The 25,907-nt window shown below is 42.4% G+C and overlaps 1 protein-coding gene across 2 annotated transcripts in view; it reads right to left on the bottom strand.

The window, feature by feature from the left end:
• Positions 1 to 19,007, bottom strand: part of PRKAA2 (protein kinase AMP-activated catalytic subunit alpha 2) — a 62,615-nt gene extending 43,608 nt beyond the window's left edge. For both annotated transcript variants that reach the window (XM_081867224.1, XM_081867223.1), the window contains exons 1-8: positions 18,858 to 19,007; positions 12,513 to 12,654; positions 11,078 to 11,171; positions 7,691 to 7,835; positions 6,543 to 6,630; positions 5,767 to 5,991; positions 4,438 to 4,939; positions 104 to 230 (exon numbers count right to left, since the gene is read on the bottom strand). In XM_081867224.1, coding sequence (XP_081723350.1) covers positions 104 to 230; positions 4,438 to 4,939; positions 5,767 to 5,991; positions 6,543 to 6,630; positions 7,691 to 7,835; positions 11,078 to 11,171; positions 12,513 to 12,654; positions 18,858 to 18,957 — 1,423 coding nt within the window. In that variant the 5' untranslated portion in view covers positions 18,958 to 19,007. The remainder of the gene's footprint in view (positions 1 to 103; positions 231 to 4,437; positions 4,940 to 5,766; positions 5,992 to 6,542; positions 6,631 to 7,690; positions 7,836 to 11,077; positions 11,172 to 12,512; positions 12,655 to 18,857) is intronic.
• Between the last annotated feature and the right edge of the window lie 6,900 nt (positions 19,008 to 25,907).

The raw sequence follows: 25,907 nt of genomic DNA, 5'->3' as shown, positions 1-25,907 counted from the left end.
TAAAATAAAAATAAAAAGAGCAGATGGGAAAATCGGGTTTAAAAAAACAAGGAAAAAACTTCCTTCACGCTTGTGGTTTTATTCTACAACATTTCCTGCTTACCATCAATGCTTTTAAAGTCCAACAGATAGCTGCGATTGTCAACCTGATAAAGCTGCAAACTCATTTTCACGTAATTTCCCGTCACTGGATTCTTTCTACGAACTCTAAGATGATAGGCATTCACCACCTAAAACATGTAATTGTCTTTCAGGAAAAATGGGTTTATGGCACAGGAGAAACAGTCTTTTTTCTTTCTTTCTTTTTTGCAATTTCACATTTCAAGAAAACAACTCTGCCTTAAGCATAGGCTGGCAGTGCAATCCTACACAGGTTTGCTCCCAGGTTTGCAGGTCAACTGATGGCATTCCAACAAAGGTTTACTCAAGAGTAGACCCACTGAAATTCATGACCATGACTATGTTAGGTCAACTCAGAATAAACCTTAGTTGACTATTACCCTCAGTGTCCTTTAAGAAAAGAAAATATATTTTCAAAACACTTCATAACCATCTATCATACCCAGAAATGCTTTTTGTGCAAGGATATCAGATGCAGCCCCTTCTTCCACTTCTGGGTAATCAAGGTTAGGTTTGTCTCACCTAATACACATTTGCAGACTGGAGAGGGGGGGCAGGCTGGACACCAGTCTAGCCCACTTCAGTTCTGTTCTGTGATGACCCATTTATAGCTACTCCAGTTTATAAGAGACCTGCAAATCCTCCCTTCAATACAATGGTTTTGTTCATTCATGGAATTGTCTTGACCTCCTTGTTATGAAGCATGCGTGAGTACAGATTAGAAAGGCTCCATTAAATAAACAAATATTTGGCCCTGAAGTCAGCCCCAAAGCAATCACTTGGTTAAATAAGCCTATATGAATAAGGGGCCCTAACTACAGACACAGACTTTTAAGTTTTCCAGTAACGCAGCACACAGTATTACTACAAAACGAACAGAAAGGAAGTAAAATGCCAGATCGATCAAGGTGTTCCCTTCTGGGTGACTGTGATTGTGTGTAGGTAGACAGTGGAGTCTCGCCTGCCGGACCCTCCCCACTGTCCCTTCCCCATCACAGAGGATGGAGCCTATACACATGCACCCAGATCCTCCTTTAGAAACATTTCTCTCCGTCACACCACACTGTTCAGATGGGACATGAACCTCAGGGGTGTAGCTAGCAGGCTTTCTATTCAGAAAGTCCAACTGGGCTCCTGCATCGCATGCTAAACCCTTGTTATGTTCAGGCACGGATGGATAACCTGCAGCCCTTTGAATGTAGTTGGACTATAAATCCCCTAAGTCCCAGCCAGCATAGCAGGGCCCTTAATGTGCTAGTTAACCCATCCCACTCTCTGATGCTGGTTCTTAGTTTTAAAAGAAACGTTCTCTGAGGGGAAGACATTCCTGGAAAAGCTCAAGCATGGAACACGGCAGGCTGTTATAGACTCTCTTCCACCTGCTCCATTCCTTCCTGTGTTTTTCTTCTAAATATCCTTCCTGGAAACTCTTCTCAAGCCTTCTTCCCTCCATCATGAAAAGGAGGGTTTTCAACATGAGGAGTCAGGTAATTAGAGCAGCAGTCCTAGTCCCGCCATCCATAATATAATATATAATAATATTTATTATTTATACCCCGCCCATCTGGCTGAGTTTCCTCAGCCGCTCTGGGCAGCTCCCAATCAAGTATTAAAAACAATACAGCATTAAATATTAAAAACTTCCCTAAACAGGGCTGCCTTCAGATGTCTTTTAAAAATAGGATAGCTGCTTATTTTTTTGATATCTGATGGGAGGGTGTTCCATAGGGTGGGCACCTTTACCAAGAAGGCCCTCTGTCTGGTTCCCTGTAACCTCACTTTTCGCAATGAGGAAACACCAGAAGGCCCTCGGCGCTGGACCTCAGTGTCCGGGCAGAACGATGGGAGTGAAAACAACTACAAGCTTCTCTCCTATTGGGCTTCTAGTTAGCAGGGCTATGTATTAGTGAATGAGAAAACCAACTGTACAAGTGCGGAAACTGGCATTGACCACATTATTGGGAGAGGGGAGCGGTGTCCCACTGATTATTTCTATAAGCAACAAGTTTCTAGTCATTATGGCTCTAACAACAGACAACGCATGGGACAGCTGAATTGCGATGATTAGGAGGCAAGGTTTTCTCTACCTATGTAGCTCTGTGCCCTAACAATGACTAGAAGAATTATTCCATATAAGCAAATTGTTAAATTATTTCAAAATAAGCAGAGACATGCAATTTTGGCTTCGTTTTAAAATGTATAGGTACATTCTCTTTCCTTGGCATGGAATGTTGGTTCAGTTTGTACAGGATATTGGAAGCAATCCTATGTACACGTACCTGGGAGGGAGCCCGACTGAAGACAGCGAGACTTACTTTCAAGGGTACATACAGAGGATTCACTGAACATTTATTCATTTTAGAACACCTGTACCTTGCTTTTCTCATTCGGCAACAGGCAAAGCAGCCAAGAGAAACAAAGAATCAAAATGCACACAACAAAACGTAATAAAGGCAGTAACAAAACAATAGCAGCAGGGAAATAATCAACATCTAAGCAAGCAGAACAGGCAAGGAGCACAGGTTCCTTAAATTAAAATTTGTATGTATTTATCTTTAGTGCATACGGGGTTTGTTTTTTAAGCAGCTGCTTCAGTAAACATATCAAATGTAGCATATGTCAGTAAGCAAGGCAGCAGAAGACTGCATTTCCATTTCTTACTGAGGACTTGAAGTTAAATCAGAACAACGAAAGAAAGTGAATCTAATGATGCCTCAACACTAATTCTTGCTCATAAGCCACTAGCTCAAAAAGGTGAAGATAACCATTAATCCTCAAGATCAAGCTCACCCCCCAAATGTGGCTGGAAGTGACTGACATTAGGATTGTGAAATGAAGGCACCTTATGTACAGGGTAATACTGTGGAAACCAGCAACTACCACAATCCTGTGGCAAAAAGAAGACTCAGCTAATACCAAGTTATTTAAGACAGATTTAAGGGAACAATATTGCATTTTCTCCTCTGACCACACAGTTCTTGGATACCATGTAGAAATAACATCTATTTATTAGGAGCTTTCAGTAAGATTATTTACCCAGAAGGGAATTAGCTACTATAATTAGAAATGTGGAGCTCCTGTTATCCCTACCACTGTGCAAGGCAGAATTATCTGCCTATCCTCAAGCTTAGGAAGCTTAAAAAAGAAAGTATGTTTTGTTCCCCGCCCCCTTTAGGTCAGTAATTAAAAATATACATTATTTAACCGCTTTGAAGGTGCTAATATTCACAAAGAGGATGATGTGAGAGTAAGCTAATAATAATTAACGATGAGACATGGCGAATACTATCATGGCCATTGGAAGACTGATCATCTATAGTGCAATTCTAACTCCCAGGTGCTGATGGCTGGAAGAGGCTAGAATGGCTTTCGGACGCTTCACTTCCAGCCACTGAACCAGAGGTTCCAGCTGTGCTGGGCAGAAAGCTGCGGACAGCAGTTGTCCCAGTGGCGGTGAGGCGGCCAGATCCAAAGTCCTGCGCAGACCCAGAGGGGACTGAACCTCAGGCCCCTCTGCTGCACCAGCCTGGGTCTGAAGTACACAGAAAGTAAGAAAATAAAAAAGCATGTGTGTTTGTGTGCAGGCCTTCCACCTTGGGCAGTGTGAGCTAGAAAGGCTTGGGTTGCAGTGGTAGATCTGCTGCTCCACTTGTCCTCCTCAACCCCATTTAGGATTGCTATGCCTGTTATTATTAATACAGCTGGGGACCTGGAGAGTGCCTACTTGCCCATGTTCTGATAGTCACTGGAGGCCCTCTTCCAGGTGTCTCCACTACCAGGTGAGGCAGTTGATCACTGGGCCTCCTTGTTTGTCGTGCCCCAGTCCTGAAACTGCCTCCCTGGGCAGTCTAGCCTGGTGCCTATTCTGCTGTCCTTTCTGCACCAGGCAAAGACCTTTACACTCTACCAGGCTGATAACCTTTTAACTCTGATTGAATCTTCCTGCTCGCTTTATCCACTGTTTAAATTCCGTAAATATTTCTTGTGCGTTTTATTTGTCCTGTTCTCTTGATCTAAGCTGCTCTGAGAATAATTATATTGAGGGGGCAGCATTTGAATGCATTAGCAAATACATAAACAAAGCCAGTTAACTGAGAACTTACCGGAGGTACTAATTAATTAATGCATTATTAAATATTATTAATAATGCACCAATGCACAATTAATTAATGCATTGTTTAATCTTAATGTCATTTAATGCCAAAATAGGCTTCTAAGTTGTTTACAAAGTATTAAAAAAACCTGGTATGCAGATAGTAAAATATAAACTTCCATTATCAAACGTTGAATAGCATTCAAAGCCTTCGTATTCCTTACCTTCCACTCAAAATCTAGCTGTTTCATAGCACGGTACACTTCAGCCATGATGTCATAAGGCCTGCTTTGACTCCGTATTCCTAAATGCCACTTGGCTTTTTTCACAGTCAACGGCTTTGGCTTAGTGGTATTCAGTGCATCCAAGGGGCACTTTCCTTTGGGAGTATCTGCTACGAGAGGAGGCATCCGTTCCGGGTGGGGCTTCACCCCCGGAGGGATGTGCATAGTGTCATCCATGAAAGAGCCAGTGGGAGGGCTGGAAGCAAGGTAGAACTCACTGGCTTGGTTCATGATTCTCCGATTGTCAATAATAAGGTGATAAGCAACCGCAAGCTGGTCTTGAGGATCCCCACTGTACAAGCTGGTCATCACCTCTGACTCAGTGCACTCGAATTTTTCACAAACTTCCCGCACGGCATCGTCGTCGATAACATTGGCGTCGTAAGAAGGATCCTCTGGAAACAAGTAACTGGGCAGTTCTTGTTTGAACCACTCGTGTTCTCTAAAAGGAATCGTTTCTCTAATGAATAATAATACTGTTTATGCAACATCCTAGATCTGACTCATCATAAAAGACCAAGCATGGCACTAAAACGTTAAATGATAAGGGTCAAGCTGGTGTATGTATTCCCGTTTAACCCTTCTGAGTTCAAAGGGCTGAGGTTTCGAAATGCACTGCTCTGAGAAATTACGGACCCCGAGAGTTGAGCAGGAGTAAAACAAGCTGATTAAAGGAAGAACTATAAATTATTTGTCCCTTACAGCACATGGTGTAGTGACCTATGTGCTATAAGGGACAAAGCAGTCTCAACCACATTCTTTAGTCATATACTACACTGCATGTTCTCACAATGGCACCCAAGGCTTCAGGATATGGCATTCCTAGTGATATTGGGATGAGCTGGAAACAGGAGATGAAAGAAGCACAGACAATACTATGGTGGGTTGTAGTTTTGGACCATATAAATAGTTTGACATGTACTGCTTAGGTGAGGGATTTTGGCTATCCTTGTGACACTTCTGATTATTCAAATGCTCTTGCTATTTCAACAACTGAGGTTGCATTAGGCGATGTTTCATCTTGCTTTCTCCCAGTCACTCCTTATGAAATAGTGTAAAGAACATAGCAATAAAGAGAATGTAGCAATAATGTAAGCTGGTTAGATTAGATGTTTTCAAGCCTGTCAACTCCGTTCCCTCTTCAGCCAATTTCTTTTTTTATTATTATTTCTAAAGGACATATTGGCTGATTTTCTCTGATAATCTTCTCAGAGATCATCAAAAAAATATTAGTATGGAACGAGTTATAATTTTGGCACCAGACCTTACCGGATGTCCTTGATAGTTGCTCGTTTGAGTGGATCCACCTGCAGCATGTGCATAAGGAGGGTGGCAACTGAACGGTTGAGGTATTCGGGAATGTAGAAGACACCTCCACGGATCTTTTTAAAGAGGGTTGGGACATGCTCATCATCAAAAGGAAGAGTCCCACAGAGGAGAGCATAGAGAATAACACCACAGCTCCAGATATCAACCTCTGGGCCAGCATACAATCTGAACAAAAGGAAGGTGCCATTAACCAGTTCCTTAAGACATTGCAGTATCTTGCCTGAAGTTCCAAAGGACACCCTAAGTAGCTGGGAGAGGGAAAAAGGAAGCAATGCTAAACAGTCACCTTGAATCCAAGTGACAACTGGAAGATCATCTGATTACAATAACATCCTCCCTGAACTTTGTGCAGAGCCTGTTCACCATTCGGGAATGACTCAAGCCTCTTCTCTTTGATTGCTCTCCCCTACATTCTCCAAAAATCCTTAACATTTCTCTCGAGTGTTGCTTAGAAGTGTCCACTCTCTTTGGACTTGCCTTGGTGCAGTCAACAGAAATAACCTTGGAGGTCAATTCCTGGTATCTACTTTAAATCCTTTTGTTGCTATTGTTTCTTGCTTAAAAACAAACTGTGCAACCAGAAGGACAGAACGCTGCCATACAAACATTATCTAAGCACATATAAATGACCACGAACTACTCAGCTATATGAATGAATCCCATGTCAAAAACATGCCTCTGATCAAAAGGGTATCCATTGGTCTTTAATGTTCTACCTTCCAGAGATGACTTCTGGTGCTGCATAGTTGGGCGAGCCACAGCTGGTTCGCAGGAATTCGCCATCTGACATCATGTTGGACAGTCCTAAAAGGTTGTGGAGGGGAGAAAGAGAGAGACTCATTTGTTGGCATTGCTAGAAGAGAGAGAAGGGTGTTTGTGTGTGAAATAGCAAGGGAGGCAGAAGGGAAAGATATAGATTAAATTTTTTAAAAAGGCTCTTAGAACTGTGTTGCATTATTTGCTTAAGAAACAATTCCTTACAGGTAGAAAGGTCTTTGTAAAGATCTACTTCAAACTGAAAGAAAGATTCTCAAAGCTTATTCTAAGCATTTCCCCTGGAGAGAATTCAGTGGACCATCTTTCCTCAGGTTCCTTGATCTAGGTTACTCAAGAGCTGGAGTAAACTCTGTGCAATGGAGGCCTAGAGAGGGAAGGCATCTGTACGCCCCAAGGGGAAGAGAGGAGGACCTCACGTTTCTATATGTCTAGCATGAAGCTGAATATCAGTGCTATACAATCAGTCCTGTCCTGTCTGCTTTAAGGGGCAGTATTATGGTCAATGGGACAAAAATAAATAAATGAAACCTGATAGTATAAGAAGCCACACAGAACTGCATGAAATATTGAGAGGAAATGTTAAAAGTGGCAAAGATCCAAAATAATTTTGTAAATGATTTCTATTATATATCTATAATCACACTAACAACACCATAACAAGAAAAGCCTGCTTTCCCTAGAGGTGATAAGTGAATGTATGAATTGTATTGTTTCAGTCTGCAGGTGAAGGTTCATATGGCTGAGTGTTCCACCATATAAGATAAAGAAAAAGATGTAGAAAACTAGATGCCAGGGAAATGGCAAGGCTAGGACCCTTCTCCCTGAAATCAACTTATTATGTGCCAGGATTTTTTTAAAACTTTCAGTATGGAGAAGCATGCAGTTATGTAAGCGTCCACCTTCAGGTTTAATACTCAGTGAAGACGAGACTAATGTTTTCAACTTGGGAAGTTTTTCACAGTAGCAAAGAAACTGCTAATGGTGATGAAAACTGATGCTGGGTTCTTTGAAGGATGTTAGCCCTGAGACAGTTCAGCAATTGGCATAGAGCTGGTCACATTTCTGGAATGCTGCTGGGGTCACATACCAAAATCAGCTATCTTGGCATTCATGTTTGCATCCAGCAGCACATTCTCTGGTTTCAGGTCTCTGTGAACTACCATATGCCGATGACAGTAATCTACAGCTGACAGAATTTGCTGGAAAAGACGCCTGGCTTCGTGCTCTTCAACCTAGAAAAATGCACAGGAAGGGAAACAAGGCTCAATGTTTTTTGTCCTGAAAGGATACTCAGCGAGGCAAAATGTGCCCCCTTAATGGGCCACAAGAGACAGAATTACAGTAAGCAAACAAGTAAACAGAGGCCAGCCATCCCAAGGAGACATTCCATTGCACTATTCTCTTATAATTAAGTGTGTGAAATAATTAAAGGCCTTTAAGCTTTAAAACTGTGCTGCTTTGACCAATCAATTGTTCAGCTCTGAAAAATTTCTCTGCTACAGATTGCAGCCCATGGCAGTAATTTTCCAAAGGCCTCTGCAAACTGAAGAAACTAGATTGCCCTTGTTACTTTTGCCTTCTACTCCTTGACTGCACCCAATTTGGAAAAACCAAACATGGGGGCCAGAGACAGCAAAGTAGAAGGCCCTGCCTCTTCATCTCACACTTTTGAAATCAGGACTGACCTCTAAGGGTGCCCATACTTGGGCATCAGCCAAAACCCAAGACTTGGCCCTGTTGTTGCTCCTCTGCACTGCTGCAACTGGTTTGTTTACTTTCCGTTTTGGACTGGAGGGGGATGAGGAAATAAGTGATGGTGGCAGTAATAATTAGGATCAGCAGATGCTGCCACCTGCTTGCTAGCTCTTTTACTGGCAAGTCAGCAAAGTGTGGAGGACAAAGCCCACTCAAGGAAACTTGCCCAGGCCAGAACCTTAAACCTAAAGCCAGCACAGTTTAAGATCCTCTCCCCAGCCCCAAGCTATTGGGGATGGATCTACAGTAGAGTGAAATAGGAATGTGCCAGAGAGGGGTCACATTTTCACCTTGTCCCACAGCTCCATAACGTACAGTGGTACCTCAGGTTACAGACATTTCAGGTTACAGACTCCGCTAACCCAGAAAGAGTACCTCGGGTTAAGAATTTTGCTTCAGGATGAGAACAGAAATCATGTTCCAGTGGTACGGCAGCAGCAGGAGGCCCCATTAGCTAAAGTGGTACTTCAGGTTAGGAACGGACCTCCAGAATGAATTAAGTTCTTAACCCGAGGTACCACTGTACTAGTGTTGTTGAAATGAGCCTCATGGTCCCCTGCCCTTATCCCTCATGCATATGAGGAGAGCACCAACTAACTACAGTTTCCTGTCATGCCTGAACTTGAAAAACTATGGTTTATTCAAACTATGGTTTGTTAACAAAGCGGGATATCATATCATGATATGATCCTGGTTTGTTTAAACTAAACACAGAACAAATCACAGTTCCTTCAGTTCAGACATCACAAACTAAAGCGAAAGTGGAAGTTTTTAATTTCTTCTTCTTTGTGCATATCTTAAGGGAAAGAGAGTAGAATGAGCTATATCAGACCAAGTGAGGGAGATCTATTTTTTATGGCACCTACCAGGGCCAGATTTAGGTTTGATGAGGCCCTAAGCTACTGAAGGTCATAGGGCCCTTTATATGTCCAGCTGTCCTTTGTAAACAACAAATCGTCACTGTTTTTTAGTGTTGAATATATTATATATGGTAATTTATGGACCTAATAGGTTTCTAAAACCATTTGCACATGTTGCCACGCAACCAGTCCATGCAGAATGTAGGCACCCTATATATATAGAAATGACTAAACCACTGATATTTTAGGGAGCAGGCTAGCAGGCTGGGCCCATTACTTACATTATAGGAGCCTACACAACACAAAACACTGTTGCTGTATGTAGGTTTTATTTTATTTGTTTTTTTATCTTATATTTTGGAAATGTACATCCAATTTTTCCTTTAATTTTTTTTTGGGGGGGGGCAAGAAAGTGGGGCCCTAAGCTATAGCTTGTTTAGCTTATACATAAATCCGGCACTGGCACCTACCGATACACCCCGCAAGGAAAAAAAACCCTAGGACACCAAAGACTATTCCATGCTAGACTCTTCCTGATATCCTAGTTTTTATACTTGCAGGAAAGTCTCCCCCTCCCCATTAGAGAGCATTCAAAAATGGCACCCCTAGCTACAGTCTCAGTCTGTAAGATCCTAGCAGTTGTTGTGAAACAGCCTGAGTTGACTAGGTCTGTTAATAGAAACTCTATTTTTAAACTGAATTCAGGCCATTAATGGATGCGCCTCACCACTTAATCATAGTGGTAAAACAATGGTAATGATAGTATATACTTAACATTTTATGTATTTCTATAACAAGTATAATTATATAGCAGATTATAATATCCTCTCAATAAATTATGAACAAGGGATCAAATTAGGAAATATTATGACTACAGGGTACAAAAATTCAAATACTGAATTTTATGCAGTCCAAGTGGTGAGGTGACAATCACATAGCATGCAGCAGGGAGCATTTCAATTCTGCTAATAGCTTCCGAAGGATTAAAGAAAAAATAGATATGAGATCCTCTCTAACCTGTGAATTGGCGCTATGGAAAGAGCACAATCCTAAGCACGTCTATTCAGAACTAAGTCCTGCTGAGTTAAAATAGACTTATGTACATGTGTACAGGAGTGCAGTCGAAATCTGTTTATTATTACTGCTTTTGCATAGAATTTAGATTCTATGTTTTAAAAAGCATTTAATAATTTCTATTTCAGGGAAAATCTGGGCAACAAAAATAAAACACTGTTCAACCATGAATTGTGCTGATTGGCTGTAAAATGTAAATTTACAGAGGCAAGCACTTCTGTCTTGCTTCTGAGCTTGAACTATCACCTAGACTCTAGGAAATTCTGTGGCTCATTGTCTTTTCTGGGCAATTATATAGTAAACTGATAGTTATCACTAAATTATACTGTAACGGCAAATAAATGCTCAGCATCGTCTGAAACGGCTGTTCTACCAGTGCAGTGTCACCCCAAAAATTGCACCACCATAACATGCACACATGTCAGAACATATTTAGGACTGGATCACTATCACCAAACTGCTTTCATTTGCCAGAACGCATTCAAATATAAAGAGCCATGGAAGTTGCTACTGGTTATTGCCTTGTTTCTTACATGTTTATTCAAATGATATGCAATTCAAGGCAAGATGGATCAGCAAAATGTTTGCACTCTAAGACTGTGTAGGACACCACAGTGCCATCAGGCCAGTTGCAAGTCATTCCAGATAGGTCTGTGATGAAGCCAGTTCTATTTTTGGCCTTAATAACCTTAAAAATAACCCTCATTTAGCAAAGACATTATAGATCGGTAGAATTCACTTCCCTCCCGCCCACACATTTATCCTTAATGGAAAAAGTCACTTACATGTCCATGTTTACAGATGTAATCAAACAATTCCCCACCAGACACATATTCCATTACCATGAAAAAATCTGTTGGTGTGCTGATGACCTGGTACCTAACAAAAAGATGCACAAAAATTATGTTGTTTTTTATCTGCATCTTTTTCAATAGTGAGACAAGAGCTGGTGCTTACTTAATCTTACTAAATTAACATTTCCCTTAAAATTAGCACTTGACGCATAACTGCTTTCCACTTCTGAAGGTGAATTTTATTATATTCTTTATGATAAAAGCAGATAAACTGTTTCTGGGCTCTGACGGATTTACCTTTCTTCTTCCGTAAGCTTATTGAATCTCTTGGAATCTTTGCACAATAATTATACCTCACTTATGACTAACCCTCTTTTCAAATTTCCATTGTGGCTACAGATGTTCAAGAATGTTTGAAAAGATGGGAGATAATACTCAGACTCGAGTAATATGGTAAAACTGAATCGTAGTGGCAAGAGGATAGGGAAGTCCAAGTATAATAGTCAAAATATTTTACTTTTCAGAAATCCATTTTTGAACAGAACCACAATATCTCAGAGAGCGAGATGCACATCTAACAAGCAGACTCAGTTGTTTCGCCCAAGAAATTGCTCAAATGCACATCAAACTCTTCCATAAAATCCAGGAATTTACTTCAAATCCATCAGCAAGTCCAAGTTTATTTCTGTTCCTCAGCAAGCACAGAGTATAATCCAGCCATTGTATGTTACTATCACAAGCTCCCAGATGACGAGATGAACGTTCTACAACAATATTTTATAACTTTCCCTCTACCCTAGTCTGGTAGTCATAAATTAAAGGAATCCCAATAAAGATCCTGTTTACTGTGCTTCAGAAAAGCAAAGGCTGTAGTTCTAAGTATAAGTAAAGGTAAAGGGACCCCTGACCATTAGGTCCAGTCGTGACCAACTCTGGGGTTGCGGCGCTCATCTCGCTTTACTGGCCGAGGAAGCCGGCGTACAGCTTCCGGATCATGTGGCCAGCATGATTAAGCCACTTCTGGCGAACCAGAGCAGCGCACAGAAACGCTGTTTACCTTCCCGCCAGAGCGGTACCTATTTATCTACTTGCACCTTGACGTGCTTTCGAACTGCTAGGTTGGCAGGAGCAGAGACCGAGCAACGGGAGCTCACCCCGTCGCGGGGATTCGAACCGCCGACTTTCTGATCAGCAAGTCCTAGACTCTGCAGTTTAACCCACAGCGCCACCCGTGCCTAGGAAGTAAACTCAGTGGAGTTCAGTGGAATTTACTCCAGAATAAATGTGCCTGGAATTGCATTGCAGGTTACCTTTGAAAATATTAATTCAATACACAGTAAAGTAACGGGAGCACACAGGGTCCCTGAGGGCAGTATCCCCATTTCATGCAACACGAAACAATGGGAGTAGTGGCAGCAATACTTACAATTTGATAATATGGGGGTGTCGGAAAAGCTTCAGATTTTGGATTTCTCGTTTGATCTTCCCAACCACATCCAAACTGCGAATTTTTTGCCTATTTAAAATTTTGACCGCTACTTTGTGCCGTGTGAGCTGGTGTTCTCCAACTAAACGAAAGAAAGAAAAGTTTCATGCTTTATTGAAGTACGTATAATGTATACTGGATAATAATGACAGACTGTCATGAGCGGGTATTTGGCCCTGAACAGAAACAAAAATAACAAAAGGTAATAATATAATTTTAAGTCTAAGGTGAAATGTTCTCCCCACCCCAATTTCATCATCCTCTTTGTAGGTTGTGAAGAGGGATGTTAGCTGCCAGTGATTTAATTTTTTATTTTTATTTTTGCCAACAAGGGCAAATGGTTCACTCCAGTGAGCAAATATGCTCCTGCTGCAGTTGAAAGCCACTTTCTCTCTTTTTTCTCACAAGACACAAATTTGAGATCAGAAATGGCAATATTTCAACCTCACAGAATATGTGTCTGTGACATCAGAGTGGCCATCTTGGGAGCAGAGGAACTTTAAAGGGAGACTGCAACTTGAAACAGTTGGATTACAATGCATCAAGAGTTCAGTGCTATTATTTATGGACTGCATTAAGACAAAGGATTTTTTATTTTTTTTTAGTAAAGTCATGTGTTAATTGGCTTACAAATGCCAGCATGTCTGAATTAACATTTTATGAATCACTGCGGCTAATTACGTAATTATCACTGTCTGTGCTTTTCTGCATTTCATTTCCTCTGACCTTACTGTTTACAGCCCTCCACGCAAACATATCTGTAACTCAGAAAAGTGTGTGTCATGTTGCAAGAGACCAACGTGGCCACCCCCTCTGGAAACGAAAAACAAACAAACGGAAGTTTTATAGAACGTCCCAAGCTGTAAGGTTCTAGTAGAAGCCATTATGCTTGTTACAGCAAACAATGAAATGCCATTTAGGATACAATTCACTGAACTCTCACACAGCTTAGCATTCTAATTTAAAAGTCATGGAATGTTAAAACTAGGCAAGAGACTATCTGTGACAGTGACTGTGGCCCCGACTAAAGAACGGAGCAGAGTCGTAAAAGCAGTAGCTGTATAGGGTGAGCAAGTCGCTATTATTAGCAGAGATAAGAGCAGTCTGAAATTCTTTCCTCAATATGAGTGTTCTAAAAATAAAGTGCTTTGCCACACTTCCAAATAAAAACACTTGGGCTTGTTTCCTTTTTATGTACTCGGCTAGGCTAGGAAATGTTAACAGGATGCTATGCTCTGCATCGCACAAGTGTATTTATTTATTTTACAGATCAACCATATTTTTATCCTGCCCTAATAATGAAGTAAACTACAAAGCGTAGATTAAAATCCATATAACAAAAAGGTTTCAGCAACAAGAAATAAACAAATCAGGTTTTAGATTTAAAAATCAAGAGGTTACATTTTTTTTTACCTGTCACCAAAAAGACTGCAAGCCTCTCTGCAGAGAGCATTCCACAGCTGGGATACCACTGAAAAAGGGTTTTTCCTCTAGCTATATGACCTATGGAGCAGTGAGCATTTATTCTGATTTGTTTGCAGGGAGGCTAGACAACGGTACATGAAGGTAGCATTATCCACCCTTTCTAGTGCATTTCCCCATCGCGTTCCTTTTTGCAAGAAGTCTGGTATTTGGGGAAGAGGGTTTGTTTCACAAAGGCACTAAATCAAACCAACCATAACTCTGCAACATGAATATGCCCGTATATGGTTGAATCCCACTTGACAATGGGTGCCTCTAGTAAAAATCTATGCCTCTATCTCGACCTTTCTCTGGCAAACATAAACCCTAGGAAATGTTCCCAACCGATTGCTGTGAAACGACAGGAGGGCTAAATAAGAATTATCATTCCTTTTCCTGTTATGGAAATTCACTCTGCTCCATATCCCTCGATTGCCTGCTGCAGCCACTATGCTATTTCATAAACAGCCAAACACAGAGTGAAACCAAGTCCTTCAATATGTTTCTGTGCAAACTTGAGGTATTTGCTTCAACAAAATGGGTGCACATCATATAGCTTTTCATGCCTTGGGTGACCAAGTGTGAAAGAGGATTTAGCTTTTGTGCTTAATGCAGCTGCATAAAAGGAGGGGGGGGGATCTTTTCTTACCATTGCTGCAATATGATGCAGATGCCAAAATAAGAATATTTTTCTTATATCTACACAAACACTAAAACATGCAGGGCTGTGTCAGCTTTAGCATCTGGACACCCCTTCATATTCCAGGTTGTAACTATGCTCCCAGGATCCTAGCAAACCCATGTTTAGTAACTTTTGTTCCAGCACCCTATTGCAGTGCCACAGCCAAAAAAATATGGGCCACAAATTAGTCTAGTAACAGTTATCCTAGTTTGATCATTCCTATACCTCTAAGCAGCTTGTTCTGCATACATTAGCAGGCAATAATGCATTCATCTTGAGCCTCTAAAAATCTTTACCTGCTACTTCCTGAATGCTATGTTTGTATTGTACAGGAGTAAAGCACGACATGTTTCCTGACAACTGTACTGCTAATATTTTGCTCTGGGAGATGAAACAACAAAGATGCCAGCTGTATATACACATGCATGAAATAATCTGGGCCTTAGAAGTAGTGGGAACAGCACTCACTGAGTTCACAGCTTGCTCCTGCAGCTGAACTCACACACATTACACGTTCTTTTGAGGATGCAGCTAAGGCTTGTGTTTTTATACACGGGGGGGGGGGGGCAGAGTGAGGGCCTAATCATCCCTTGATATTTTAGGGAATAACTGAGTGGGAAAGAGACTAAGCACATGATAGCAATGCTGGTGATCACTGAGTGAATGGATGATAGCCAACGTTAGTCATACTCAAAGTAGACCTATTGAAATCAGCAAGCAAATTACTTAAACTTAATGGATTTCAGCGGGTCTACTCTATAACTAAGGCTGAATATCACCCAGCGGGTATGAAACATCCTTGAAATTGGAATTTTCTCTCTGCTATTTCTGTCAGAAGGAAGTCTATCATCTTATGCCAGTGTGGTGTAATGGCTAGAGTATTGGGCTACGACCTGGGAGAGCAGGGTTCAAATCACAACTCAGCCATGAAGCTCACTGGGTGACCTTGGGCCAGTCACCATCCCATGGTCTAGCCTACCTCACAGGGTTGTGATGAGGACGAAATGGGCGAGAGGGAACCATGTACACCACATTAAGATCCTTGGAAGATAAAAGGTAGTACTGTATATAAATGTAATAAATAAATGCTTATCTGGCATCTCCCAGATCAACAATGCAAATATGTTCCAATGGGACAAAGTCCCAGTTGTATGCTTTGGTGACCACTCTAGGATGATCTATTCTACGACCTGCTGTAGTTCACACAGAACATTTGCCAAACTCCAAACCAGCAAAGCAAACAAACCAAAGTATTAAGCTGCAACTGAGTAGCCCATCTTTCATTTGTTATCAATAAAAAAAACCCCTACATGTGTCTGTTTGTGGTTTTCTTAGTGCCGATACATTAATAATTAATAATAAACAAGTCTGCTTTGTAATCCATCGTTTGCTTACAGCAAGGAACTGATACAGAGATATTATTGTTTCGCTCCCTTGGGACTTGTTAAGCCTACTTGAATGTCTTAAGAGATGCAGGCAAGAGAGACAGTGTTATTTGTTGTGTAGTGCGATAACTCAGGTTCCTAATATAACCATGAAGCAGAGGCACAACTCCCTATGATACACTATTTAACACATTACTCTGTGTGTGTGTGTGTGTACGCATCTGTGTTTTAATTAAATGGTATAAGGCAGGAATGCTGAAATTTCCCTCTGAGTAGGTCTACTCAGAGGGTGTCCTTAGCAACATTATAGGAAATGGTTCAGCTCAATTATTACAATGGTTCTTAAGAAAGTTAGATACTAGCTACTGTGTGCTGCGCCCTAACTTTTCATACCCACTGAAAAGCAGTGTTTTCCAACCTTGCAAATGAGCCCATTAAAGTTACTAGCCCTAAAAAATGTTTTACTAGCCCACCCACGTCAGTAGTCTGTAGCACACCAATGAATGATGACAACAATCCTATACATATTTATTTAAGACTAAGCCTCACTGAGCTCAGTGGGACTCATTTCTGAGTAAAATATGCATAGGATCAGGCTGTTAAGGGGAAAAGAATAAAAATAATTTCTTGCTTGGGAGCAAATCTTGCTCCCTACAAGCAACTTGGCAAGTGGCAATTGACAAGCCTGGACTTTATTTTGCAATGATTGGGATATGATTTGGGCAGAGTATGACAGATGGGAGGGTCTGTGTGATTAAGAAATCAGTGTGGTTCTGGACTTAAACTGAGGAAATTCAGGTTCAATCCTCATCCAGCGACTGGGTGGCCTTGGGCAGTTGACTACTTTTTAGCTTCAAGCTTTTTGCAACGATAAAATGGGTAGAATTAACCATGTATGTCATCTGAGCTCCTTTAAAAAAATGTAACAAATATGGCTGCAATCCTGTGCATATTTACCTGGGAGAAAACCCAACTGAACACAAAGGGACTTATATCTGAATAAATATGCACAGAATTGTGTTGCATTAACTTCATGCTAACCTTGGAAAAAATACTTCACGATGTGAAGATTCTCCATGGATTTGCAAAGAATCAGACTCATGTATCAATGACATTTTCTGCCATTCAACACTGGAAAATATCTCACAAATATCTCACAACAACAACTTCATAAATAGTAATAATAATAGAAATAAGTTTCTAATAGCTTAGCATCTCTTTGGTGATAAAACAAGCTTTTGTGGACTACAGTTCACTTCAGCTTTAACACCTCAAAGTCTGTTGAATTTATAACAGTATAAGCTTTCATGAAATACAGTCCATTTCAACTGATGATGCCATAATTAAACTGTTAGCCAGGAGTTTTGTGACCTAACACAGCTATTCCTCTTGAAACTGTTTCTTTGGTGACAGCATGCCCATGAAGTTTATTCTAAAAGGCTACTATAGGGCAGCCAAAGACCAAGGTTATGTGAGCTGAAGATGTCCAATGTTGTTTCACCTTGTGCAAATGCTGGAGGGAGCAAGATGTGTACATGCCAGAGCAGCCAGAGGCAGGGCTCACAATGCAGTGCACATCTTACAGGAAGGAAGGGAGGAAAGGCTGTGTGATTCATTAACTGGAGGCCAAGCAGTGTGGGTAACCGCATTCGGCTTACACACGTTTTGCCTCTATTTATCCCCTCCTGTCCTTTCCACAGTGTCACGTTCCCTTCTCATCAGGGCAGGGACCCCTCTCCCTGACACTTTTATTTTGCTAAAGCATATATACACAGCTCGTGTGTACTGTCAGCGCTGACTGAAAGAGAAAAGAGGAAGGTATATGTGCTGGAGGCTTGCCAGGTGCTCCCGATTTCAAGCCATGAGCTTTTTGTCTTCTAACCCTAGGAGAACTTCCAAATATATCAGTTGGTAGAGCATGAGATGCTTAATCTCAGCGTTGGCCAAAAGATTCCTGCATTTCAAGGGGCTAGACTAGATGACCCTTCCAATTCTACAATTCACGAGTCTTTGAAAAAGACCCTAACGCTCTAAGCCCCTGTCATCATTCGCCAGCATCCTATTGCGGGTTTCTGAAGGCAGCAGGGAGGAGAGTGCAAAGGTGTTTATGGGAGGAGCTGAGGGGGAATTCTGGACTGGGTGCCTGGCTGAATGGAAGGTCAGATGAAAATGCAAAGCAGGGGTGCCAACTTGAATGAAATATTGGGGGGGGGCGGTAAGCCCTGCCACACATAACTGATCACATTCCATGACATAATTGATCACATATACACGTGTGTTTGTGTCTGAATGGCATTACCAGGGGTGCCAACTTGACTAAAATATTGGGGGGCCCGGGTAACCATCACATGACATGGATGCCATTTGAAGGGCAATGCCCATGAACTTTGAAACGGGAAGGGGGGGGGCTCAAACATTTTATTGTGAGTTGGCTCCTATGCCGGTGGCTGCCTCAGATAAAAAGGGATATACTATGGGGTGGGGGGCACCGGGGTGGGGGAGGTGTTCGCTTCAGGGGGTGGGGAGGGGGCTCTGGGGAGGAAAGGTGCAGGATGGAGACGGAGGGATAACTGAGCGCGGGGCTGTCGCCTGGTGCCTGCGGCGCGTGTGCGTATTTTTTTTTGGGGGGGGTGCGCGCGCTGCGCCTTGGAGAGGCGCTTCCTCGCGCGCGCGCGCTCCATCTCTCCCTCCCTCCCTCCCTCCCTCCCCTCCTCGGCTGCAGCCCCGAGCCCGCCCCTCCCGCGCCCCATACTCAGCTCTTGACTTTGCCGAAGGTGCCGACCCCCAGCGTGTCCCCCAGCACGTAGTGGCCGATCTTCACCCGCCCGTCGTGCTTCTGCGGCTGCTTCTCAGCCATCTTCGCTCGGCGCTGCCGCTGCCGGCCGGGCCGGACCACAATGCAGCAGGGCCGGGCCGGGAGGGGAGGCGAGGCGGAGGCAGGCAGGCAGGCAGGCGGCGCGGAGAGGGAGGGCAGGAGAGGGAGGGGGCCAGGTAAGGGACGGGGGGGGCGCTGAGCTTCTGGAGGCGCCGGGTGGCCCCTAAGGGAAGGAACTTAGTCTATAAAATGGCATCGAAAGGAGAAAGGGCTCGTGCCTCCACAAAGCCCTGCAAGCTTCGCTGGACTAGACTGTGGGTACGGCCGTTCACTCGGCACATGTTCAGAGACAGTCTTGCGGTTTTAGGTTCTTTTCGGATCGTAGAAGCGCAGAACTCAGGATCATCTAAGTCCAACCCCGCCCCCGCAGTGCCGGAATATACGGCTGCGTTATCAGCACCACGCTCTAACCAAGTGAGCTATCCAGGCTCTCCCTTTCCTTATTTTACTGTTACTGTTTTATTTTGGTAAGCCGCCTTGTGAAAGAATCATAGAATTGGAAAGGAGCACCGTGATCATCTAGTCCAGCCCCCCACCATGCAGGAATCTTTGGCACAACGTGACCCTGAGATGAGAGTCTCGTGCTCTACCTGCTGAAAGGAGGTCTATCAATATGTCACCGATATTGCAGAAGGAACATTTTGTCCACCTTGATCTTGTGCAAGGGAACACAAGCAGAGCTGTCCTTCCGTTGTTCCTTGAATAATTGCCAAAGGAGGAGCTCATTCTAAGTCTCCATGCTTGGGTGTTTTTCTTTTCTCAGGATAACTTCCTGAGCTGAAACTTTGCAATGCAAACCGTTTTAGGCTACAATCCAGTTATACACATTTAAATGGAAATAAGTCCCGTTGAACTCAAAAGAGACCTATTTCTGGGTAGACATGTGTAGCATTGCACTGTTAGACCCTCACATTAACCCTTGACCAGAAGAACAGTGGTATGTATATATAGTTTTACCACCTTTTGAAAAATATGTTTAGTACGCTGCTGGAGAGGAATGGTGGCTGCCAAATGTGTGGTTTTGGAAGTATCCATAGGAAGTTGAGTGAGACGGCTTCTGGCGGGGAAAAGGCAAGCTGGCGGAAGTAGATAAAAATCTGAAACGACATTAAATGTGCCAGGCATCTATTTTCGTTCATCAGGTTTGCTAGTTTTTAGCATTGGTGATCAAGGACGATTGTTGGCTGCATTTCAAAATTTCATTTTTCATTTTCATTTCACTTTTAATTAGTATACCGTCTTTCTATTTCACAATACCCAAGGCGGTTTCCAAGCTGAAGAAACAAAGAATGTACACCTTATAACCATCTAATCCAATACAAAAATGTGATAATAAAAAAACTTTAAAATAAGCAACTTATATCAAATAAAGTAATCTTCAAAAATCCATTAGAATAGCATAGAATATTAAATATCAGCATATAAAAATTGGAAATTATTATAATTAAGAGTGGATTTCTGTTTAAACTAATCAATAAAACAACGGCAAGTTACAGTGCATAAAGTAATACAGTACAATACAAATTGTGAAGCAGAGACTGGAGGGTGGGGCAAGGCAGGTGGAAGAAAGCCTTGCCTGATGAAGACTTTCCCCTCACAGTTCTAGATCCCAAGATTCAAAAATTGTTCAGAATCTCATTCTACAGTAGAGGAAACATATAGGCTTGTCTGAAGGCAGCAGTTGATATCCTGTCATTTAGAAAATGGGATAAAAGCTTAATTGGTTGGTTGGGGGGGGGGGGAGCCAGCAGTAAGAGCAAGTGAAGCAGCAAGGGAGTGTTAATGGCAATAAATGTCAGCCCTCCTGAGTTAGTATTAAGCACAGGGACTTTGCAATTTAGAAAGAATGACTGCTGCTTGTTGGGATCATCATCAACCTTTTATTCGACCGTCAGTCAGAAAATACAAATACAAATACGTTTATCAATACACAGTTAAAACATCCAGAAATATTTTAGAGCTTAGCCAACACTAAAAAGGGCTAAACAGATAGCCCCATATCAATACAGTCAATTATGGTCTTGCGACGCTTAAAGGCTAAAAAAAGAAATTTGGCCACCAAAAAAGGTATAGCTCTAGTGACATTATTCAGCAAGTGTAAAACCTGGTTTTCTCTGGGTAGAAAGCTAAGTTGACATAGGAGTGGGTCTATAAAATTTTGTCTAAGCTCTGCATAAGAAGGGCAAGTCAAGAGAATGTGTTCGGTGGACTCAACCACACCAATAGCACAATGACAGGTTCTCTGGGCGTATGGTACTCCCCTGTACCTTCCCCACAATATCGCAGAGTCAAGGACATTTAATCTAGCCGCTGTAAGAAGTCTGCGGTATTCCACATAGTGGACTTCTGCAAGATAGGGGGCTGGTATGGTCCGATAAATCTGGTCCCCTAGGAACATCCCTGGTTTTACCTGGGCTATGTCCTCTTGTCTGGCAATATCACTCAGTCTCCGGGAGATCACATCTCTAGCTTGATTGTACGTCATAGACTCAAAGTAAAGGTGAGACAATCCGCAGGATTGAACCTTGTTAATGACCTCCCTTTCCCACGATGGGATATTATTAAACACTCTGGTCTAGAGGGAGATAGTAGGTAGCAGAAGACAACTGCGTGTTTTCAGTTTGCCTATTTTGGCTCTGTTGCCTATTTGGGCACTCAACACCTGAATTCACTATTATGGGTAGTGCTATCAGATGACTTGCTTGGAGCACAGTGTTCTTAGACAAATGAATAGAGGGAAAGGTCAGGTGGCTAAGCAGAATTAAGAGTTGGTGCCTTTCCTTTAAAAAAAAAACAGCTTTGCCTACAGGCATGCGATGTTGTTGGTTACCAAATATCCTCTATTAATCAGGGTAGAGTTTAATATTTCTTTATTTATTTTCCAGCTACCTAGCACCCACGACTTGTAAGTTGCAATTGAACAGATGTCTGTCTGTTACAATGCAAGGGGTCTTAAGTATATTGGCAATATAAGGTGCATTATTTTTAAAAAAACACTGTTTCCAGTTCTGCCTGAAACCAAATTCAGATTAAACACATAACTTTCTTCCTCAGATATACCTTCAACGCATTTTTCGGGTTCTTTACCTTAAACGTTTTAGGTTTGATTGTTCCTTCTTATACTCCCATCAAGATCTTGTCACTATCTCTTCACACACTTTTTGTTAGTTCCTTGAACAGATTTCCTCGTAGATGATCTTATGCAGAGGTTGTTTTATGCCCCCACCATTTCCTACCAATTATTCTCTTGAAGAATGCTGATCCATCTTCATAAATAATTCTTTGACATGTCCAGAATGCACAGTGACACACATGAGCCCTCTCATTCTTTGATTACTTCATAACCTATTGGTATTGTTTACATTTTTATCCCACCTTTCATCCAGGAATTCCAAGGTGATGTACATTGTTCTCTTTCTCTGTGAAGTATGTTAGCTGAGTGATTGTGATTGACCCAAGGTCACCCAGGAAGTGTCATGGCTGAATGGGGATTTGAACCCTTACCTCCAAGCTGCCAGTCCAGCACTCTAACCACGTTTTAATTTTTGTGAAGCACCTTGAAGCCATTGATATAAGCCAGTATATAAATAACTCTGAAGGGAACAAATGCTTTGCAGCAATGCCTTCTTCTATACTTGCAGGGGCAGACTTTGGTAATATGGCACCCTGAGCAAGGACAAATCCCCACTCCCCCTCAATATTTCTCATTTTCACAATAATTCATTTTTGTATATTTGAATTTTTTTATGGATCTTCTCAGTAGGTACTCATATAATATAGGGTGGGTGGGTGGGTTGGTGCCCCCTCTGCTCAGCACCCTGTGCAGGGGAACCACCCACACTGCCCTAAATCTGGCACTGATACAGTACATGCACCTCCTTTTAAAAGCCAGCATCTATAGGTTTTGTTATTTGTTTCTTAAAAGATGACCTTAACATATTGGAGAACTGGGCGCAAACTAACAAAATGAGTTTCAGTAGGGACAAACCTAAGGTTCTGCACTTAGGCAGGGAGAACCAGTTGCACAAATATAAGATGGGGAACAACTGGCTTGCCAGTAATGTGTGTGAAAAGCATCTAGGGGTCTTAGACCACAAGCTGAACATGAGTCAACCATGTGATATAGCAGCAAAAAAAGCTAATGCTAGTCTGGGCTGCATCAACAGAAGTATAGTGTCCTGATCAAGTATAGTGTCCCACTCTGTTCTGCCTTGGTCAGACCACACCTGGAGTACTGTGTCCAGTTCTGGGTGCCACAATTTAAGAAGGATGTTGACAAGTGCAGAGGAGAGCAACCAAGGTACTAAAGGGTCTAGAAACCAAGCCTTATGAGGAATGATTGAGGGAGTTGGGCATGTTTGGAAAAGAGGAGATTGAGAGGAGATCTGATAGCCATCTAAAGGTCTGTCACATGGAAGATGTGACGTGGTCTGTCACAAGTTTGTTTCCCCCCTGCTCCAGAGGGTCAGACCCAAACCAGTAGCTTCAAAGTACAAGAAAGGAGATTCTGACTGAACATCAGGAAGAATCTTTTGATGTAAGAGCTCTTTGACATTGGAACAGACTCCCTTGGAACATGAGAGATGCATATAAAATTATGAATGCATTTTAAAAGGGATTAAACAACTTCATGGAAGATAAAGCTATCAGTGACCACGCTGGCTATGTTTTACCTCCCGCTGTCAGAGGAGTATGCCTACGAGTACCTGTTGCTTGGAAGCACAACTGAAAAAGTTCTGTTGCATTCATGTCATGTTTGTGGGCTTCCCATAGGCATCTGGTTGAACCCCATGAGACAAGCATGCTGGACTAGAGGGCTTCCGGTTCCCTTCTGCCTTAATGGAGGCAGCACCCATGACGGCGGGATATCATTGGCAAAGGAAAAACAAGAATGATTGTGGGTAATCATCCTTACAAATTCCCCCCAAGGATGGGGGGGGGAATGGGCTTCACTCACAGTTCGTCTTGGTACCTGGCTCTCGCTATGGCATGGAATGGGGGCGGGCAGGGAGGGGCTGAGTGCAAAAGCACATTGCCTGTTGAAAACCTTCCAATGTTGCCTGTGCTGGTCCCGGGGGAAGGTACCGTGGGTGTAAGCAGAGTCCACACGAAGAGGGGCGAGGTCCAAGACGGGGAGCCGGGCGGAGAACAGGTACGCTGGAACAGGAGGCCGAGCTGGGAACTGGAACACCGGATAGTCAGGAACAGGAGGCCAAGCAGGGATCAGGAACACAGGAAGGTCCAAAGCCAACAACGACGTTGCTCCCGCAACCTGGGGCCAGGCTGACTGGGCTTTTATCCTCTTCTAAGGCCGGGGGCGGTCCCGACCCCCAGGAGCCCCGCCTCCTCTGGCCTTAAGGCGAGCACTCCTCCTGGGGGCAACCAGTTCCCTTCGCCTCTCTGCCCTAAGCCTCTGCAGATCAGGAGAGGCCGAAGGGTTACTGGGCCCTGGAGGAGGCTCACCTGTGGCCACTGAGTCGTCAAGCCCCTCTGGGGCCAGAAGGGCTTCACCTGGGGCCAGCTCCTGATGCTCTGTCACAGGTGCAGGCTCTTCAGCATCTAGGCCTTGCCCCAGTTCAGCCGGCCCTGGAGGCGGGGACTCCTGTGCAGGCTGGGATTCCTCTGGTTCATCCTCTGAATCGGAATCCCAGGCCATCACATTGCCATTCAGAAGCGGAGGTTCTCCTGTTAATTAGAGCTTAATTGGGCTAAAGTACAGGTGTGTGCTTGAAGAGATGAGGTCAAAAACTGCAGAACAAACTTAACTGCAAGGACTTTTAGGTTTGAACTTGAGATAAGATTTCATTTGGTGCAAAATATGGTTGGAGGGAGGGGAGGCTATGGTTTATTCAAAGTTTTCTTTTCTACATTTATGATTTTGTAACCCTCTGAATGTTAGTTCAAATTATATTTGTACAAGCGAGTATGGAAGAAATGGGATTATAAATATGGAATATAACATCAAACGAAACTGTGTGTAGAAAAAGGAAAAAGGAAGGGAAGCTCTATTTTGCAAAAGGTTAATGATGGAAACTTAGAGCTGACTCTTCCCCGGCCTTTATTATTTACGAAGTGACCTGAATAACACTAAGAAGACTTGGAATTTAATTTAATTAGAAGTATAATTGCTCATATATGTTCAGCTGGATGGAAGGATGAAAGGAGTCTGTGAACTGCCAAGGAACTGAAGGTTCTTTATCGAGTCATCTGCAGTTTCTTCCCAGGCTGAGAGGAAAATGGTGACAACAGTTTATTTACTGGGACAGAGTGACTTTTGCAGTTGTTGTTAAAGTTCTTGGTGCAAAACAACGAAGCACGGGACGGAGTGATGGAGAAAAATGGGATATCAGCTCCGCCCAAAGCATGGCAGATAACAGTAACAATTGGGTGAAAGACATAACATCTTACAAGGACAGGTCGAAACACCACGGACAGAATAGTTGACACACAGAGGAAGAACAAAGATAGAGTTTGAGTTCCTCACTTTCAGTTTTATAAATCATTTAAAGTGTCAACACAAATAGAAGTTACGGTATTAATATTGCAGTTGTATAAGGGATTGCTATTATGACTGGAATGTAATTGAAACTAATAAGATTTTGGGATACAGAAATAAAGAAAACCATCAAATCTAGCATGTGGGAGATCACTTTTAAGTAAATTATATAATTTGGTATTTGAATGATTGGTATTAATAATTGTACTATAAATTGGTATTATTATAACAAGGCTTATAATTGAACTAATTGAAAACTAACAAGGCTTATAATTGAACTCATTGAAAACTAATAAAAATTATTACAAAAAAAGGATGCTGGACTAGATGAGCCTTTGATCTAGTCCAGCAGGGATCTTATGCTCTATGTTCTTGTATCAACATTGACTAAATATTAAGCGAAAGCCAGTGACTATTCAAGATCACAATTTACAAA

This window comes from Podarcis erhardii, assembly GCF_964252035.2.
Source record: "Podarcis erhardii genome assembly, chromosome: 6".
Taxonomy (NCBI): domain Eukaryota; kingdom Metazoa; phylum Chordata; class Lepidosauria; order Squamata; family Lacertidae; genus Podarcis; species Podarcis erhardii.
This window is presented reverse-complemented; position numbering and strand designations above follow the sequence as displayed.